We start from the raw sequence: 21,204 nt of genomic DNA on the forward strand, positions 1-21,204 counted from the left end.
CTGGGTCTGTTTAGCCTTGAAGAAAGAAGACTGAGAGGGGACCTGATCCAGGTTTATAAATATCTGAGGTGTGGCGGCCATAGTGGTGAGGCCAGTCTCTTTTCAGTGGTACGTGGAGACAGGACGAGGGGAAACGGACATAAGCTGCAGCATAGGAAGTTTCGCACGAATGTGCGTAAGAACTTCTTCACGGTGAGGGTGACGGAGCACTGGAACAGGCTGCCCAGGGAGGTTGTGGAGTCTCCTTCTCTGGAGATATTCAAGTCTCGCCTGGACGCCTACCTGTGCGACCTGGTGTAGGGAACCTGCTTTGGCAGGGGGGTTGGTCTCGATGATCTCTAGAGGTCCCTTCCAACCCCTACAATTCTGTGATTCTGTGATTCTGTGTGATTTGGTGAACTGGGGAAAATGACGATTCCTCCTCTCAGCTTTCTCAATCATAAATTTCGTAGAAATACAATTGTCTTTGTTTCACAAGACTTTGTTATAATCTGTACTCAGTGTTTGTGAAGGCCAGTATAAGGAGCAAAATCCTATGTACAGTTAGAAACTGAGGAGTTACAAAGACCAGAAGTTACCTTATCATTAAACCCATTCCATTCCTGTACTGCATCTTCCAAAATTTTCTCTTGTTCTTGGGCTACATTCCGGAGTCGTGTCCAGCGCTGCCAAACTGTTGTCATTGATCTACTTACAGTTGCCTTGCTGGTATCACTGCTAACTTCTTCCAGCTGTGAAACCTTTTCTTCAAGAGTTGTGATCTTTTCATGGAAAGAATTTACTACAGACACAAGAGTCTGAAAAAGCAAAAATGGACATTAAATTTTCTTTTATTAACAACACAACTTGTAACTCTTCAACACACTTTCAGGATGAGCCAATTCCATCCACTGTAGATAAAAAAGATGTACCCTGCATCGATTGACTTGGTTAAGTTCCACTTTATTTTGCATATACCACATATTAGCTACAATAATCCAAAGGACTTGCCCCAGAATGCAAATCTCTGGAAGCAGCTGAAATTTGGTGTAATCAGATTTTCTATTCCTTGCTAATGCCTGAAAAGGATAGGAAACATATTCAGAACTGAAGGAAAATGATTTCATATAATTTTCAGCGCCTTACCTTATGTGTTTGCAATTTTTCTTCTGCTTCATGAGAAGAAGAAGCTTTAGCTACTGAGAAATCAGATAATTTTTTCTCAGCCTCATTCATCACTTCAATGACCTTTTGTCGTGCTGTCTGATACTCCTGCCACTTAGAAGCACACCTTGAACAAATGCAGTACCAGAAAGAACAATTTAATGTAAAATAAAACCATTCTTTTCTGAGAAAAAGGAAGACTACTGAGAAAGAGCACACATACAAAAGTATATGCTGTTGATTTCCAGCTTTGCCTCAGAGATAACCAAAAACTGTACTCTTAGCTTTGCATTTAGTAGCCTTTGATACACTTTTCCTCTGTGACTAGTCTTGTCCTAGACTTGTCTAGGTTGTATTTTAAACCCACCCAAACTTTTGGCACCCAGAACATTCTGGAATAATAAGTATGCTGGTTAAAGCACTGTTTCTTTGTAGTTCAAAATGGCTACTTCAATTTCATTTGCTCCTCCATGGTTCTTATGACTCGTGAATTAATATGTAACAATTCTCTATTCAGCTCCTTCATGTTTTTCCAAGCTTTTTATAGCTTTATCATAATTTCCTCAGGATCACATCTCTAGTCAGCGTTAGAGGAGAAATCAGAATCCAAGAGTTCTGAATCCTAGTATCCACTTCAATCATCAGTAACACATTTTACAAAACTCCAGTACAAACTAATCAAGTATTGGAATATGTTTCTTTCATCACTAACATAATAGAAAAAAAATCAACTAACAAAATGAAAGAAGAAAAGAAAACTATACCTTTGCAACAGTTCTTGCTGATTATTGGCTTCCTGCTTTGTCCCTTTGCCCTTTTCTTCCAACAAAGCTAGATTCTGCATGAGCTGCTCTCTTGCTGTGGCATGTATAAAGGGCTCCAGCTCAGGTACCATGCCCTGTAACTCCTTCAAATTATTACTGAACTGACTTTCTGTGCTGAAAAATTCAATATGGTTCCCTAGGTTCCCCTCGGAGTTTTCAACATCAAGACCATTTCTCGTTAAATGCAGAAACTCCTGAGCATCCTCAAGCCAGTCATTTGTTATCTGAATCACTTGGTAATATCTTCGGCAAAGGCTATATAATTTATCCAATGTAGCCTGAAATAAAAGTGAAAATTAAATACAGTAACAGACAAAAATTCACAATACCAACAAATATATCTTGGCTCTGCTCACACTTTCTAAGCCACTCTCACAAGGGCTGAGGACTTCTGGTAGCTCTCAGCATGTCCCTCTTCACCCTGGCACCTTTGATTGCAGGCCTCCCTCACATGCTGCAACCCTTTGCTCTGCTAAGATGCTAGCACCAGGGCTGATTGCCATGGAGAGGCTTACTTTCTTTTCCTTGTATTACATCTAATAAGTTTGGGAGAGACCAGATGGAAGTAGGCTTTGAGTGAGCCTGTACTTCTGTGTGTAAGTATATAGGCACATCAAGGAACTTTTACTGCTCTTTCACTCAACAATGGTAGCAGATCACAATCTAAATTACTTAGAAAAACTAACAAGATTTCATGCAGATTACAAACATCAAGTCTCAGAGCTGTATTTTTCAGCTTTGTGAGTAAGAAACTAATGACACTGAGTATTCACTAACCTGTCTTATGCGTATGGCTTCTTGAACTTCACCATCTAGTTCTGTCAGCTCAGCAAGAGTGTTTTCCAGATCTGCAGGTATCAGCTCCTTTGCTTTCATATATCTCTCTTTCTCTTTATTGCTCAGTGCATTCATCACTCTCAGGCTTGACTGCACTTCTTCCTGATGTATCTGAACCTTTCGGATTTCTTCTTGGATGCTTTGCAGTTTTAGATCCAAACTTAGTTTTCCACTGAGTTCTGTTTTCACCCATCTCAGCCAGTCAAGCGAGCGGCAGATTTCTGTCTGAAAGTCTATGCTTTGCACAAGTCTATTCTCACAGTCCATCACTATGTCACCAATAGCAGCGTGCAAATTCTTTAGTTTGTCTTGCCACAACAGCACTTGGTGATTTGTTGTTTCACGTGCAGATGGATCAAGCTGGGGAGAAAGGGTTTCTATATGCTCAGTTATTCGCTTGAGAAGACTCCCTGAATCTTGCAAGCTGCCCACCAGAGAATGGTATATTTTCAACTTTTCCTCTATTGGGAGCATTTCTTCATTTACCTTAATTTGTTCATTTTTCACTGCCTCTAATTGTGCCTCAAGCTGTGTACACATTTTTTCATGCTCTTGACACACTTCTACTGTGTCTTCTAACAGATTGATTTTCTGTTCTATTTGCCTTTTCAACTTGTGATATAACGTGACAAGTTTTAACATCTCATCTGGCTGCCATGGCTGGCCAGTGCTACGAAAGGCCTCCTTCTTCTGGTTTAGTTCATCCACTGCTGCACCAAGGCTCATCACTTCATCTAGGAGGTCTTTGTAGGCCTGCTGGAGTGCCAGAGCTTCTTTGGCTAAAACAGCAGCTGGAGCTTTGTCCATACTAATGAACTGATCATCTAGCTCAGTCAATGCTTTAGTTGTCAACTCAATCAAAGAGGTATATTCTTTTCTAGCATAAATTGCTTCCTGAACTTTATAGAATTTATCTTTTGCCAGAGCACTGACCGTGTTGAATTGCTGAGGGAGAATATTAAGTTTTTCATCTAGGTAAGAATGATCCACTTCATTAAGTGATGGTAGGATTTCTTGGCCATGTCTTTGCAGAGTAAGTAGGAGATTTTCATATTCGGGAGACTGTTCAAGAATCTGTTGATACTTGGACAGCTGGGTGTACAGTTCAGAGTTACTATTCATTACATTAACTTCTGGGAATGTGACAATATCAGCTTGCTTTAGCCAATGGCAAGCCTTATCCAAATCTTCTTTGAAATATTTCCTGGAAACTATATTTTTCTCCAATTCTAACAATCTCTGGGTACACTTTTGTAAAACAGTGTCATATATATTCTGTAGTTCTTGCAGTTTACCTAACACTTCACTCTTTTCTTGTTCTGTTGCTTCTTTCATTAAATCCCTTCCTTGAGCCCACAGCCCAGTGACTTCATTTTGGTAGGCTTTCAGGCTAGCTTGGGCACTCTTACAAGTCCTGATCTGTTTGTTCACATCTTCTGGCAACAGACAGATATGCTCTGGAAATGTTACCTTCTTCTCGTGTTGATGAATTTGGTTGGTAGCCTGAAAGACTGCCATGAGAAACTGTGTTTTTTCAGACAGCGCTTTGTTCAGGTGCTTTTTCCTCTGGCCAACCAGATCACTGAGACAATCTACATGATGCTGTGCATCAGAAAGTGCTTTCTGCAGCTCCTGTCTTTCATTGAGCCCTAAGCTGGTCATCACTCTCTCAGCATCTTTCAGCAGTGTCTTCAGTACAAGCTGTTTGGCTTCAAGCTCACTAGAAATGGTAAGATGATCCATGAGAAGACTCTGAGCCAAATCTGGAGGAGGGCTGTGTTTAAGAGCTTCTGAGATACTAGGTTGCTGCTCTTCTGCCCACTCCATTAGTTCCTGAAGTTTGGAATGCACCAAACTAAGCTCTTCTAAGGTTGAAACAGAAATCTGAATTTTTCTTTTCACAAGTTCCTCCAGCTGAGTCCAGCGTTGCTCAAAATGACCAAATTGCTCCTTTACTAATTCTTTGTCATCAAGATTCAGATGTTCCACCATCTTCTGTTTCTGATCTTTCAAATCTTCCAGAGCAAATCTCCTCTCTTGAAGCGTTAGTGCCAATTTTTGCAAAGCTTCAAGGTGCACGTTTGTGCTTTCAGCATCGGATCTGTTATCAAAATGGACAAGACAAAAATTAATGATCAGATTCTATCTCAGGACAGTTTTAAAAGAGGCATGGATAAATTATGAGCACACTACCTACTGAAATAAATATAATGCAAATACCTGCACTTTTCAGATTCATTTGGAGATATCAGTCTCAAATATTGTTTAAAAAGTTTAACATTTTTTATTCTTCTCTTTCATTTGCAATATGGTCATCAGCACCTCAAGTAATAGCAGCAATAGTAAACTACAGTTTTATGAACATCCTGTGTATTTATTTTAAACATGAGCAAAAACATCTGCAGTAATTCAGTAGAAGTAACTAAGCTTTAATGTAATAGTCTAATAAATAAAGCACTGACAAGAAAGATAAATTAAACATTCAAACAAAATATAAATGCCTGATGTACCAGAAAATACTATACCCCCAAATGGGATCTTAAGAACAAAGATGGAAGATGTACCTCCTCAAACTCTTTATTTCAATGCAAGTAATTATGCTATAATTAATAAGGGGGCCTGTTTTTAATTAAGCATTAGAAAATGGAATTTTTAGTAGATCTACTTAGAGACATATTGTAAACTGTTCTTTCAGCATATATGTACTCATTGTTACCCCTTGTTTTACCTAGCCAAGTTGTCCCACTCTTTTGTGAGCTTTTCCAAGAAAACTTCAACTATGTGCATACGATCATGGTAATCTACTGTCCTCTGCAGATCTTCCTCCCTCTGTATGAGCAAACTGTGTGCTTGAAGGCAGAGATCCAGCCACTGATTGCTCAACTGTCCAATTTCCTTGTGTTCAGGTGACTCCTGTCCTTGGGTTAGCTTGTTTATCTTCTCAGTCACTGAAGTAAGAGCTGACTGCTTACACTGCAACTTCTGACTGAATTCCTGAAAAAGATCAAAACAAATATGGTGACACTTACTGTGAATGACACAGTAAAGTTTAAATAAAAACACTGAAATAAATAAATCTAATTTAGTACTAATTATCTGCCCAGGCAAATGTTGCACCAATTGCACCAGGCAATGAAAAAGTGCCTTCTCCTCTTCCCCAACCTTTCTCTCCATCTTCTCATGTAAGGACAGCAAACCAGAGCAAATACCAGTGACAAAAAGAAATCACAAAGAAGTTACACTTTGCCAGCCAGGCTCCTGGACTGGTACTCATTCTACCTACATTGTAAAACACAAGATAATTGCAATCTCATGAGAATTCATTTTACCAGAAGCATTTCTAGCTCATTTCTTTCTTTCTTTTTATTAGAGACTAAAACTGGGTAGAGTCCATGAGTCAGTCGCCCCCACATCCATACTTTGTTTTGTTTCTCTTTCTCTAATAGCTATTATCACTGTTCAAATTAACATTTGAATTAATATTGAATTAATTATTTGAATTAATTAACTCCACTAGACAAAAAAGCTCATCTACATAAACATTTTTTACTGAACAGAGAACTCCACATGAAAATATAGAATACACTGACAACTAAAATTAACCAGATACTCTTTGTCATTTCTACACTGCTGGGGGTAAAGATAATCTTTTCTCAAATTCCAGTTCCAAAACCTGTAACTAAACAAACATACCCCAGCACTTTGCTGGGGTGATAAATTTTCACTGAGGGATTGCATACTTCTGGGGAAGAGACATTCACCTCCACCTCTTTCTTTGTGACTCCCCCATATTGATTTAGGTATCTTCCCACACTAGGGAAAATACAAGGGAAAAATACAGACTGAATCATTTCTGACGTTACAGCTGGTGCCTGTCGTTCATAACAAAACCAATTACAAGAGTGAAGAAGTACAGACTCCTGTCTCTATACTGACTCTTGCTAGTGTAGCAGGACTTAGACAACACTGCCCTGAAGTAATTTTATGACTTTGTTCTAACACTTCTTTAGGACAGGATTGGTTGTTTACTTTTCACCCAATTCCTGGCACATAAGAGAAGAACACAAGAAAAATCTAATCTAAAAATGCAAAATCCAAGCGTTTAATTACTTATTCAAAAGATAATTTGTTTTTCTCTTTCTTCTTGTTACTTTAATGATGCTTGAGATGCGTGCAGAATAGCCATGAAAATCATCTGTTCTGTAAATGAATGACTGAGGATCTGAAGTCATATATCTCACAACCAACAGTAAATTAACATGGTTTTCTATCACATCTCTTCTCCAGTGCTTTTCAGAGTCCAGCAAAATTGAAAGATATTCTAGATTGCTTTTGAAACGGATCTAGCTAACTTATAACTGGAATCAAAAAACTTAGTGTAAGTAAGTACAAGTTGCAGATCTTATCTTCAGATTCATTACAGTCAGCAACTAGCCTATTAAAAGTGAAGGTAAATCAAAACAGTAGGCTGCAAAAACTGTATGCTGTTTAAGAAAAAAAAAAAAAACAGAAAAATACTATACTATTATGTTTTACTATCTATATCAAACTGCAGCATCAATAAAGGAATTTTCTTTCCTCTCTCTTCTGTGCTCTTGCTTAGAACATATTACCAATTAATGCAATATGTTCATTGCAATTAAATAAACTACCAGGTGAACTTCTACCTTACATTCTGATCTTATCTCAAAACCTCCTTACCTTTATTTGGAGTACCATATTCTGGGCAATATTTAGTTCCAATTCTGCACGTCTCCTTTTCAAATTCTGTAGCTGTTGATCTGCATCCTGGAAATATATCCAGAGTTCAGCCTTCATTTGTTTTATCTCTTCCCAACCTTGAGCCAAATACTGTGAGTGCATTATCTGTTGCTCAATCTAGTAGAAAAGGAAAAAAGAAAGAAAAGAAAAAAAAGAGTAGGATTGCTTTAATGCAGATATTTTTGGAGACTGGAGGATGAATAACAGTCTTTCTTCAAGCACAATACTGTACTCACAGCAAATTCCTTCACTAGATTCTGAAGAGGTTAATATTATCCACAAAGAGACTAAACCTTCAAGAGTCATAAAAATCAGTCCTATGCAAGGAAAGCTGTGAGAAAAATGACCCTTGAGCAAAACAAATATACTTATGTGTGTGTTTTCAGTATTCTAAGTCTTTTGTTAAAGCTTAAAATGTGTTATTAATTTACTATAGTCAATTGCATGCAAAGATTACCACCGGACTGTGGTACGCCCTTACAACAATAACAACAACAACAACAAACAACAACAACAAAAAAACTTAAACACTTTATCTCATCCAGTTACTTTGCCTATATGCCTTTTATAAAATGCCAATAAGAAAAATGCCTATCAGACTTGAGCCCATTAATCATCTTACACCAATAGTCACAAATCTTCTTTTACTCCAAACACACGTAGGAAGTCTTGAAGGTTTAGTCATTCAACCAGTTTAATATATCTCAGTACTGCCACATCTGTGATTTCTTAAATGTTTTCCACTGCAATATACATAAAAGCAGAATTGTTTTCTTGTGTTTTTTTTTTTGCTATTCAATCTTTGGACAGCCTTGTTGTCAATGGACTACTTGGATTTCGTGGATTTGAAAGGTTTTCTTTTCTGGTATGGAATGCTGCTACTATATGTATTAGGTTTTTACTCTGGATATAAATTGTTTCAGATTATTTGTGTGTGTGTGTGTGTGTGTGTGTGTGTGTGCAAAATAATTTTTCATACTTTAAAAAGAGGAATCCTAAAGATACAGTTTTCTAACATCATATGATTTTGTTTTAAAACAAAGCATTAAGGTACTCTGAAACTTAAAATCGAGGTGCACTTCTGTAAATTCATAAATTCTGGACAAAATACATAGATCTAAATTGAACTACCTTAAAAATTATTATTACAGTGAGTGTATTAGTACATCCTAACAAAGAAAGCACTAGCCTACTGTTGAACAAGTTATAACATTAAAATATATGTAACAAAAGAACAATAAACTGAATTTTCTTTTGTGAAACAATTTGGATGAGGTTTTCTTCAATGTGTTATTTATGTGCCTTCAGGACAACACCTTGTAATGCTGCTTAAGTGCATTTTGTTAATACTTTGTCCTTTTTCTTTATATTACTACCAGGATAGCATTGTGTCAATTTAATTAAAAAATAATAATATTTAAAAAAGAGAAAAAGAGGAATAAAGCTGTTTCTAGATGAAGTACTGGAGCTGAAAGTAAGAAGGCCCTTCTTTAAACTATTACCCAATACGACCTTTTAAAAGAGGACAGATCAAAGCAGTTAAAGCTCTAAATAAGATTAAAAGCTGTTTCTTGTGATTATCTTGTACCATTTGTTTTTTTTGTTGAATATCTGTTGCTGTACTCTTCACTGTGGCATCTGATAGATCACACATGGAGCACAAAAGATCCAAATATGTATTTGCCTGTTCCTGCAGAGCCCGGAAATGTTTCACCTGAAGGAAGACAATCCCCAAATATACTCAGACTGTGGAATAAAACATACTTTATTAAAATCATGTGTTTTAGTGTTTTTAATTTATCTCATTACTTCCTATTACAGATGAAATGTAGACTTGCATATTTAACTAGAAAATGTAAAAAATGCAGAAAAACGTAACTCCAAAAATCTTGATTATCATCATCCACCTAGCAAAGCATTCAGTGACATATGCATTATTTAGCTTATGTAACTATAAGTTTTTGATTGATACATATAAAGTTTCAAAAAGGTACTTACATTCCCAAGCTGAACGGGAAGCAGAACTTGATCTGATTTATAAATTGTCATGTTGCCTCTATCTGTTAAATTCTCCAGCATCTTCCTCATGGAGGATCAAACCCAGAGGCACACCATCCTCTCTCCACATCCTTTGAATCCTTCCCAACCTCCCCAACTTCTATCACTCACAAGATTTGATAACATTATACTCTTGAGGATTCTTCCTCTTGACACTGTCCACAGAAAATCATCTCTCCATATGAAGAGTGTCTTCATCCCACATGAAAACGGCAGTATCAGAGTCTGACAAGTTGGGCTATAGCAACTAGAGACCAGGGAGGAAGGTGTGTGTGATCACCTAACCCAGCAGTGGCTTCTTGCAGACAAGTTACCTAACAGCAATGTACTCTTGTGGAAACCCTGAATTACTGCATTAGCAATAAAGCAGGAGAGCAGGCTGACGGAAGGTACTATTCTTCAACATTTACACTTGTCAGGTTCTGCCTGGTGCATTGAGTCCAGTTTCCCTCCTTCTTCACAGAAGAAACATTGGCAAATTGGCACAAGTTCAGCTAAGGGCTGGGGTATATGAGGCTGCAGCGCATGGCATTTGGACAAGACTGACAGAAATTAATTTGTCCAGCTTAAAAAAAGAGAAGTTAGTTACTGTCGTCCAGTAACTTAAGGAGCAGGACAGGTGGGAATAGTATCAAAAAGACAGTAAAATTCTTCCCAACGGTGAGCAGATAAAGAAGAAAGGACAATTAAAATCTGCAGTATTTCAAGGTCTCAATTAAGCCACATGGTGGAAGAGAAAACACCCAATTTCAGCATTTTTCATATCCAACCAGTTGAATTTGAAAACAACATGTCTGAATGTTACTAAAAATAATCAAGAAATAAAGAAGTCTTTCTTAATGACTAATGTGAGCTGGAAGCAATTCTATACTCAGACTGGGAACTTGTTTTGGTTGCCTGATAACTGACTCTGTGTCGATGGAACTATGAAACCACATCTCATATAGGAACATCAGTAGGCAAACAGAATGGAAAGTAGATAAGCGGGAAGACACAGTATCTCTGCTAAATACAGCCACAGATTATCTGAGCCTGGTTATCTAATTAAAAAGCTGTTTTCAAATAATGTATTTTTAAGCATTAAGGAGAATTAACAAAAACCCTGTGATTCTTCACCTAAGGTTATTTTCCCCTCAAGATATTTCTTTTGGATATGGGAATAAACAATCAAGACAAAGAGATCTCTGAGGAGGCTAGAGAGAATTTCTATTAATATAGAGCTCTTACCCCGAATCATCTCAGTAAGGATAACAGCATTTTCAACTGCTGAACTTTTACCTGTTTAACTGCATCTGCTTGGCTGAAAGGTGCCCAGGTACTTGGCTTTAGCTCTGACTGTACTGTAGACAGCCAAGTCTGGCACTGTTGTAGGGTATCTTGATGATTGACATGCTTCTGGAGTTCATGTTCCAAACTCTGGTACACCTAAATTAAACATTTTGAAAGTTCATTACATTTTCAAACATCACTATCGGCTCCCTACCCACACCTTGCTAACTGCAGGAGGAAAAAAAAAAAAAAAAGAAAGGAAAGAATGGTTAAGATTGTAGAAGATTTGGCTCATGTACATAGAAGTACCAGGAGATGAATGCTCATCATGAGCACCTTGCTCATTTGTGGATAAAATGGACAGCATTTAAGGCATGGCTTCTGAAAAGAGAAAATAGAGATGAAAATGAAGAACATTTTCTCAAACTTCTTCATTTTTGCCCTTGATATATTATGAGGTTTTATCTATCTCTACAATTCTTTCTATTAAGTTTTTTTTTTTTCCTCTCTTTTTTTGTTTCTTTCTTTTTATTTCTTTCTCTCTCTTTCTCCGTTTCTCTTATTTGAAACTATGCTGGTCTGATCTCCTAATTGGATTAACAGATTAACAAAATGACCCAACTAGCCCTTCTTAACAGAATATTCTGGTTTTACTAGGAGACAGTATTTCTTAGCACAAAATTAAGAACAGTTATTTATGTATCAGTGTAATTTTCTCCCTAGCTTTGAAATTAGGAATACCTCTATTTTCTTGTCTGTGACTGCTCAGAAGCTACCATAATCTGAACATAGTGAGTTTGTGGAGATACTAAGTAGGAACTTCTGGCTATTACACAGGTAGTTATGCTGGCTCCAAGGCAACATTTAGATCACAAGGAATTCATCTGTAGCACAATAACGATGAAAGGCTATATTAGTAATTTGTAGGCTTGTTTTAAAACAGTTAAGTTTTTAACTCTTAACAATCAGCAAGTAACTACAGAAATAATAACGTTTGTTATTAAACTGTATTTAAAACAATTTTCAAAGATTTACCCTTTGGGCTGTGCTACATATGGCAGAATAGCTGTCCCTTGTTCCTTGAAGATGGCTTTGTATATTTTGCTTAAATTTTGCTTGAAGATGTTCTGTGCACTGACTGATCAAATAATCACCTTTACTCTTAAGTTTGTCCAAACAGTCTTCAAATCCTGCAATTTCTTCCATGATAGCCTAAGAAACAGATAAAATAATTTTTAAGAGATATTTTAAACTTGAAATACGTTCTACATCACAGCTTTTTAATGAGTTTATTAAAAGTTAATTGTTTTTTCTGAAATGGTCTTTCTCTTCAGCTTTGGAAAAAAGTTTTCAGACAATGCATATTGCAATAGTCGAGCTATTTGAATGTATTTTCAAAATAAAAACTATTGCTAACAGTCTGTATGTAGGTATTCTAAAGAAACATCAGTAACACTGTTGAGTATATAAGAATTATATGCTTATGTCCCAAACAGAGTATTCTTAATCTTCATTTGTTTTATTATCACCAGAGCTCTACCAACTTCTCATGTTCTAGTACTGAGGACTAAAACTGATGCTGAATCACGTCATATTCAATAAACTCTTCCACAGTAGAAAGACCCTTTGATTCAATTTGGTGGACAGACTTTTATTCAAAGAGATTATAAAGGAATAATACACTAATTACTTTGAGTTAAAAGGTTTCAACATTTGCCCTTGGAATCTCAGTTTCAAAATGTGTGTATGAAGAGAGGGAGATGATTTAATAGCAATAGCAATACTTTGAATAAAATCAATGGATGAAATGCTATGATCTAATAGAAGGGGAAAAAAAAAAAGGAAAAAATATTTATTATTTCCTTAAAAGTATCAGGGACAAAAAGGTCTTAGGAGTAAAATGACCCTAATCCATCTTTTTCTTGGAACTTCTTAGAAAAACATCTGAAACAGAATTAATATCAGTGTACAAAAGGTTCTTGTATAAATTCAATTTGATCCAAGATACAGTGCTACAAGGTAAACATGTAAATTGTATTAATGACACTGGTGAAGCAAAGAAGAAAAATTCTAATTTACCAGACAGTTTACCCAAGCAGCAAACTCACCTTGTGGTTGGCTAGTTGCTGAGTGATTATTTCAAGACTGTTACTCTCCATGAGGTCAGGGCTAACCAGCCTGCTAGACATATGTAATAACCACTTCTCTCCTTCTTGCAAATCACTGTTGTAATCCTCATGCTCTTTTACTCTCACCTCTAAGGTTTCAACACATGCCTGCAAGTTCACAACAAGCAAATTTAAATGGTTAGTTAAGAAGAATAAAAACAAAATACCAAGATGTTGAAAATATAGTAAGAGTGTTTTCTCCCAAATTCATATTCCTGTGACTAACTGATATGATTGGACAGTTAAAGAAGATATTGAAGAGATTAGCTGAAGGAAGAAAATCTGTGGTACTGAAGCAGCTTTTTATTCAGGATAAAATAAAATATTTTGAAAGCAGAGGAATACAGTGATCACATTCCTCTAAAAACAGGAACATTGTCAACTGGCTTTAATTCCAGTTCAAATCAGTTATTACAGACAATTTGAGAAACTGCACATGGCCAACCAAATGCTACTATAGAGTCCCTGCTGCTCATAGCATTTGTACATACAGATTGCCTGTGACTGTAATATGCAAAGTGAGAATAAATACACTGAGCTAAAATGTGGTTTTAAGCATATTTTTAGTTTTAGAAAGATTTTTTATACAGTTTACTGCATTTAACTCAAGAAAATTATGTCTAATAATCTGCTATTGGATGGACAGATTGGTAATTAAAGAGACTTAGGTCAAGAATAAGTACTAACATGGTTTGCAGAGCGGATCTTTGCTAGGGGTATAATGTTAGATCTTTAAAACACTAAACATGGACTCATGAAACAATGTTAAATTTATATTGCCCTTGCTGAATTAAATTGTATCTGTCTTGCAGTCCATTTTCTCTGGTGACTTCCATTTATTAACGAGAACTAGATTAAATGAAGTTTGTATGAGGTTTAGCAGAAACATGATTTAAACAAGTACTGAAATCTAAGTGGCTCTCTGTCCATGGTGTGGACAGAGATGTGAACTACTTATGAAATAAATAGTTAATTTCCTAAAAAGGGGAGAAATTGAGCAATTTGGAAGAAACTTCATTTCTTTTCCCTGACTTTTTACCTTTGTTGCGCTGCAGAGTTCATGGTAATTGCTCTGAAGGTCTTGAATGTTGTTCTTTAGAGTCATATCATTCACCAGATCAAAAAGTGCTTCTCCCTTTTCAATCACTGATTTTATTGAAGACTCATGGGACAAAATGGTCTGCTGTATGGACTACGGTACAAGCAAGAATAGTAAAACATGTATTGAGCTCTGAAGATCTATTTCCTTCATTTACCTTTGATCTGAAGCACAGCATTCTACCATGTTAAATATCATACTTTCCAGATAAGCTCAGCTTTGTCACAATTACTGGACTACATTTTTAAGCCTTGCCCTGAGACAACAGCTTTTCAGGCACCTGAAAGCCATTTCTCCCATTGAGAGTGCCTAGAAGCACGACTGATAATCCGGGGCTGCTAATGGACAGTAAGCTATTATGTGTGAAAGGGTGTTAGGGATAAAACTTGCTCAAATTCTGCAAACAGGTAGGCAATAAAATATTGCTAAATCCCTGCTCATAGAGAAATAACAATAGAGATGAGTGCATAAAACTGTAATCTCGAGTGTATCCAGTTTGAGTTCCTACTATGCCATTGGTCTATCCCTGGGTCAGACAGTATGGCCCACGGCAGCATCTATGAAATTAGTGAGAAAATAGCTCCGCAAAAATGTAGGAAACAAGCACAGAGATGTATCATGATTTTGAGTATTTAAGCTTGGAGGATGGGGGAGAGGGCAGGAGAAACTGCTTGAAGATAAAGCCTTGATGCTGTGCAAGTACTGCTCAGCAACAGCAAAAACATCAGTGTTGTTATCAACTCTGTTTTAGCTATAAATATTAAGCACAGAGCTGTAAAGACTAATGTGAGGAAAGTTAGCTCCATTCCAGCATACCTATAATGAAAAATCTGGAACCCTGGAGTACTTCACAAAAGCATATTAAAAGAGACAATACTTATTCTTGAAGAATAAAAACCTTCATTGAAATGCTAACTAAAAACAAAGGAGGCCTAGAAGCTGACTGTCCTGGATGTCAGTTGAACTGGGACCACCAGCTTTAATCAAAAAGCTCATAAAACTAATGCAGACTGAAGCAGTATCTGCAGAGAAGACCAATTAATTTTCATCCTTGCTTAAAAGGCAGTTACCTCTGCTGACATCAATGGAATTCACCATATGTGTAGCTAAGAATAGAATTTTCAAATGCAGAAGTCTTATTAAAATACTGTCATTGCAAATCTACGTACTCATTCTGCTTCAGATATCAAATCATGCATGTTTTCACACTGATGTTGCTTTTAGAGATTCAGATCAGAGATATAAATCTATTGAGGAAACTTGAACAGACATTTGCATCAGAAGATTTATTGAGAGACTCTGTCAAAATTCATTAAATAGTATAATAATACAATCACTTTTTACCTTGTATTTGGATAACTGGGCCTTTTTCTCATAGAGTTCACATTTTGGCTCCACTGGTGTATGCAACATGGCTTGGTACTCTGTGAGCCACTGGGTTTGTGCCCTGTACTTGTCTGAGAACTCCTTTGCCAGTTGAAGGCACTTCTCTGAAGTCACGTGCTCTTTCCTGATTGAACCAGCTAAATCTTCAAGCTGTTCCACATGATCTCCAATTTCTTTTCTTAAGCCGTCAACACCATTTTCCTCCATGTATTTTATAGCTCGCTCCCCCTTCTCACGGGCAGATTTCAGTAAACTGTGGCCTATGTCCATATCACTCAAAAGCAGCTGTGAAGAAAATTAAGTAAGAGAAAATTTATGCAAGCTCTTTTCTCTTTTATTCCTTGCAATTTTATTATCAGTGTGAGGATAACAGTTTGGTTTTTGTTGTTATTTTTTAAGGACACAAGGAATTGTTAGTGAAATCAAATGGTCTTTTCATTACAAAATTACCTGGTGTTAAACTAGAAGGAAGCAGAAAAAAATAATTTCTAGCTTCACTCCAGTTATTTCAATGATGAGAAAGAGGATGTATTTCTTGCCACGGTACGTACTGGTTTAAAATTTACATGACAGGATGAGTTGGGAGAGAAACGCATTTAAGCTTTAAATGAAACAGAATATACAGAAACATGCCTTATGGAAAGACAGTATCACATTATTTACGACTATCCATAACCTCAACAAGTGAAGTGTGATGTAATATACATACAATATGAGAACACAAAACTTCATACTGAATGATCTTTATCTTGTTTATTTCTCTGGACAGGGTGAAGCTAGGATTTTGAGCAGCTGTTAAGATACACATCAAAACATGGGCATTTTTTTGGTGAACAGAAACTGAAGACAAACAATAACTGTTCCAACAAAGCTGTACCTCTAGTTTCTGCACTTTTTTCTCCATTGCTGTTTTATTCAACACATCAAACTTGGTGATCACATTTCTGAAGTCCTTGTTAGTAGCTCCATACCAATTTTTGTAAGCACTAAAAGCCAATTCTGACTCCTCCATACTGCGTATCTCTTCTTCCAAAAACTTTGTTTGTTCCTTCAAAACAAATATAGTGGTTAGAAGAAGAAACAAGAACCACTTTGATACTTATCACTGATATTGAATAGAGATTGCAATAGACTGCCCTTTTTTAGTAAAACCTGCTATGTTAAGATTAAACACATAGGTTTTCAGTCCTTAATACCAAATGGATAATTATCACTGAAGTCTTCTCAGGGTATGCATATCACAGTTGTTAATACTAAAACTGGGTTAATCCTAAACAACTGAAAAGGTACTTCTATTTTGTAACTTGTGTTGTGGCTCATGATTATATAGTACCTTATAGAGTCTGACTAAATATTTCACCTTAGTAATTCAAATTTCCCATACCTATGTCTTTCAATGATAACCTGAAAAACATTTCCCCAGTCACAACTCAGCATTTAAATCTCCTGAATTCTGAATTTCTCTTCTGATACTATCAAAAAAGATTAGTAATCATATGTGATCAAATCTGAATATATTTGAAAGATTTTTAATATCATTCTCTAACATATTTAGTCCAGTGAGATCTACATATGCGTACACATAAATATATGTGAACATATATATTTATTATATATATATATAAACACATAGATAAAAATAAGAACATTTATCATGGTTTTCATAGGAATATCATATCATGACATCATGCAGTGAACTGAAGGAATCAGGATGGCTGCTGAGGAAGTACAGTTTCCTGTATTACTAAAGTTCCCAGAGCGCTTCGGTTCTTCCCACGTGGTCTCTGGGAAGAAGCAATGTAGTGATGTGAGGATGTCCCTTTTTCTGTTCTGATTGAACTTGCAGTGTGCTTTGGAGATATTTTTTTTCTTTTCCATTTGTTTGATTCATTACTCTCACTTCCTTTTGCATTGTATTATATCACATTCCTTTACCATTTTTAGTAAAATACTTTCTCTTTATTTCAACTCCTTCTCACTTCTCTGCCAGCTTCTGGCAGGGGAGGGGTGAGGAGGGCCTAATTACCCTGTGGCAGACAAAAGGCCCTTGACCACGACAACATTGTGTTACGTACTCTACAGTAATGAATAAAGTTTGTTAAAGTCTAATTACGAAATTCAATCTATACTTGCTTCTTAGCTGACAACTTATGATGTGTTAATGAGTTAACTTTCATAACTCACCAAGATACGAAGAAGAAGAGTTTGATATCGAGATGTAAGCTGTGTAGCCTGGCTTCCCATTCCACTGGTAGTGAGACCTTCCTCTAGTATTTGTTGAGCTAATATCCCAACTTCCTCCACATCATCTTTGTATATCGTAATTTCTTCGTGCCATTTCTATGAAAAAGACATAATCCAATTTATATAGCTAATTCAAATGACTTAAACATAACAGGAATTTAGTTGCAACTAAGTTAGGAAATCGCTGAAGGGAAAACAAATACATGATTATAAATATGGAGTTACAACAGTATTGTCTGCATTTTAAGTACACTTAGTACTTTTTCTGAATAATAATAGAAACGCAAGCTGGACTTCCTGCAGAGTTTTGTGTTGTCTGCATTTTAAAAGAGACCGTAAAACAGAACCTTAAATCTTCACCAGTCTGCTTCCTGTGTTTATTCAGAACAATGTCTTCTCCTTGTAGTGACAAAGGAGTACTACTACATCAATACAGCAGAGAATTCAAAACATAGTTCATTACATTTTACATTTGTTACTGCATTAACTCTTTCTTGCTTCAGGATCCGTAATGTCTTTACATTCCACAAAGCATATGAATTCCCGATCTCCTTATGAGATTTCAACATTGGTACAGACATATTTTAATTAGTAGAATGGGGGAATGCACTCAGAATTTATTGAAAGATTTTGTGAAATTTTGACAGTAAGCATTGATGCAGAAAACTCACATGGTATTTTGTTTCAGGAATTCCTTAACTATATTCTTTACCTTCATTTGCTGAAGCTGCATCTCTTTCGTTGCTCTACCAGACTGCCTTCCAGTCCTGATAGCAACTTTCTCCTCCAGTTCTGTTATCCAGTCATTAACCTTCTGAAATTTTTTCTCCATTAACCTCAGTCTGCTCACAGCAGCATTTAATTGGCTTCTTGCTTCAGAAAGATTGTGCTGATAAACTTGCCAGTCCTGCCGTATGGATTCCAAGGCTCTGTCTTCTATCTGTGGCACGCCCCAAGGAATCACCTCTTCTCTAGCACGGACAGCAGCATTCAGTAATGCTTGCCCCTCTGCGCAGTGGACTTGCAGCTCCTGTAAAGGCAGAGTTATGGATACATACTTACATTAATAATTTTTATTACACGTTTCACATGAAATCCTGGTTCTACTTCAGACAAAAACAGTTACCTCAAGTGAAACAGTCATTACTTTTAGGGCTCTACAGTTGACACATTACACTAAGAACAATTTGATGGCATGATCACTTAAAAAGCAAACCTAGTATTAGTATTAGGGACAAATGAATTCTAGAAATTTTTTGACAGTGTATGCATTAAACTCCTTCTCCTCTTAATCTTTTTATGAAACTACTGAAACAGTAGTTGCCGGAACTGTCATGACAGCCTGCAATCCATTCAACATAAACTTAAATGCAAAAGTTTCCAGCTGTGGCAAACACAGTCTAACTCTGAAATTATATTTGTAATAAAAGCAAGGAATAAGGTGAGGCTTCATTCTGTCAAAATTAACATACCTACTTATTTATATATGTGTTTGATATACTATTCCAAAATAATAATTCTTTATACATTCTTCTGGATATACATGGCTTTTTCATGCTTATTAGAACTTGATTAGAAAGTACGCCAACCTGCTTAGGAAGCGGTATTCTACATCATAACATCATGTAGTGTACTGGGAGTTAAAGAGTTCATGCTTCAGCTCAGTGGACTGCCTATTTTCTGATTACCTGGTTCTCAGAAGAGAACTACATATCCCAGAGGTCTGTTCACTGTTCTCTTTCCATTTTCCATTCAGAGGGAAAGATAAAACTGCCAGTCAGTCATGAGAAGTCCCCTCATCCTTTCTGATCATCTCTGCAGCGTGTGTACTTCCTAGCTGTCTCGCCTTCAGCACTAGCGTAAGGCCTTCAGTTTTTGGACACATTCTCTCTCATTTAATTTGATTTATTAGCTTCAATTCCAACTATATTGTATTATACTGTGTTATCTTGTGTTATCCCCTGCCCCATTAGTCATGGAACGAGACTGAACCAGCCTGTAATCTGCTGACACCAGAGGCAATCTAGATGACCAGAACTGCTTGAAGTAGGCAAGTAAGTATTGCTTATAATATTGTACTATAAGCAACAAAAGATGGAAACTCAAAGAAAATAATACTTTTGATACACTATGAAACAGAGGGAAAAGAAAAGGTGGTATCCGCAGTGCAGAGCAACATCTAAAATAAATTCACTGCTTGAAAAAAAGTATTAACATGACTGAAGAATTCATTCGAAGTCTGATACTTTCCAGAAATGAGCGTCAGCATTTGCGCTGGCTTTTCTGAATCCAATTTTAAGCACAAATTGCTTAGATATAATGTGCTCTCAAGCTGCTCCCAAGTGAAAAAAAGAAAAAAAGAAAAATTGTTAAGGATAATATCATTCCATTACTGTTTTAGTTATAATGTCACACACACTGTACCTGTAGGTCTCGGAGTGTTGCCTCTTGTTTCTGGGCATCGCCTTCAAGGTGTGATAAGCAGCTAAGTTTTTCCTGTTCCTCCTCCAGCCATGTTTCAAATGCCTTCAGATTTCTTTGATACCCCTGATGTAAGTTAAGCAGTTCTTCAGCTTTTTTCACTGCCTCCTGTTTGTAAAAAATATTTACAAATATATATCTTAGAGTATCATCAAACCAAGAAAACATAATTCCAGTAATGACATCAAGGCAAAGAGTTTTTATCTTATACTGAGTTTTCCTAAAATTCACTTGTGTCTGCATTCTGAGGATGGCTTGATCAAAAACAAGGAAAGAGAGCTCAAATGTGAGCATACATATTCTTAAAGATTTGCATCTAAGTTTGTGATTTGTGAGATTCAATCTGTGATCACTATTAAGTAACACCTTATTGTATAAAAACAAAAGATCTTTTAATTTTTATACTGATTTAAGTTAACTTTACTGAGGTTGTCAACAAGACATAAGAATTTTTTCTGATCTCTTAAATAAACAGATAAACTTTGCTTTATCTGTGTATGCTCTAATCTTTTCCAGGTTGGAAAGGACCCACAAGGATCATCAAGTCCAACCCCTGTTGAATCTTTTTGGCATTACAGTCAGTTTGCTTGGTAATATTGTTTGTGTTCAGCAGTAAGATTCTTGAATCGTCAAAACTTTTTGGTTTACTTTATTGTCTAACTACATTTATTGCAAAACTTTATTATTATTATTTATGCAAACCACAGGCATTCAGATATGTTTCCAACTTTTCAGTCACAATGTGTAAAATCATATTTAAACTAAGTCAATTAGACTTTCGACAGAGAATTCCTCAAACTATTAGCTTGAGGAATTTTTCAGATTTAGATCTTCAGAATCTTTCTGGAAAAATCTAAAGCTCAGTGGGACAAACACTAAGTGGTCACATACATTAAGTTATAGCTTCCTCCGAACTCTTAATTTAACTGTAATA

At 36.3% G+C, this 21,204-nt stretch overlaps 1 protein-coding gene across 9 annotated transcripts in view; it reads right to left on the bottom strand.

Moving 5' to 3' along the window:
• SYNE1 (spectrin repeat containing nuclear envelope protein 1) overlaps window positions 1–21,204 on the bottom strand; it is a 286,469-nt gene that overhangs the window by 116,453 nt on the left and 148,812 nt on the right. For all 9 annotated transcript variants that reach the window (XM_010707196.3, XM_019612919.2, XM_010707198.3 and 6 more), the window contains 16 exons: window positions 20,214–20,378; window positions 18,502–18,819; window positions 17,730–17,885; window positions 16,423–16,593; window positions 15,504–15,830; window positions 14,100–14,252; window positions 13,001–13,168; window positions 11,928–12,104; window positions 10,902–11,048; window positions 9,154–9,279; window positions 7,506–7,682; window positions 5,533–5,798; window positions 2,745–4,905; window positions 1,908–2,245; window positions 1,126–1,270; window positions 579–797 (listed from right to left, as the gene is read on the bottom strand). In XM_010707196.3, coding sequence (XP_010705498.1) covers window positions 579–797; window positions 1,126–1,270; window positions 1,908–2,245; window positions 2,745–4,905; window positions 5,533–5,798; window positions 7,506–7,682; window positions 9,154–9,279; window positions 10,902–11,048; window positions 11,928–12,104; window positions 13,001–13,168; window positions 14,100–14,252; window positions 15,504–15,830; window positions 16,423–16,593; window positions 17,730–17,885; window positions 18,502–18,819; window positions 20,214–20,378 — 5,214 coding nt within the window. The remainder of the gene's footprint in view (window positions 1–578; window positions 798–1,125; window positions 1,271–1,907; window positions 2,246–2,744; window positions 4,906–5,532; window positions 5,799–7,505; window positions 7,683–9,153; window positions 9,280–10,901; window positions 11,049–11,927; window positions 12,105–13,000; window positions 13,169–14,099; window positions 14,253–15,503; window positions 15,831–16,422; window positions 16,594–17,729; window positions 17,886–18,501; window positions 18,820–20,213; window positions 20,379–21,204) is intronic.

Source organism: Meleagris gallopavo, chromosome 2 (genome assembly GCF_000146605.3).
Source record: "Meleagris gallopavo isolate NT-WF06-2002-E0010 breed Aviagen turkey brand Nicholas breeding stock chromosome 2, Turkey_5.1, whole genome shotgun sequence".
Lineage (NCBI taxonomy): Eukaryota > Metazoa > Chordata > Aves > Galliformes > Phasianidae > Meleagris > Meleagris gallopavo.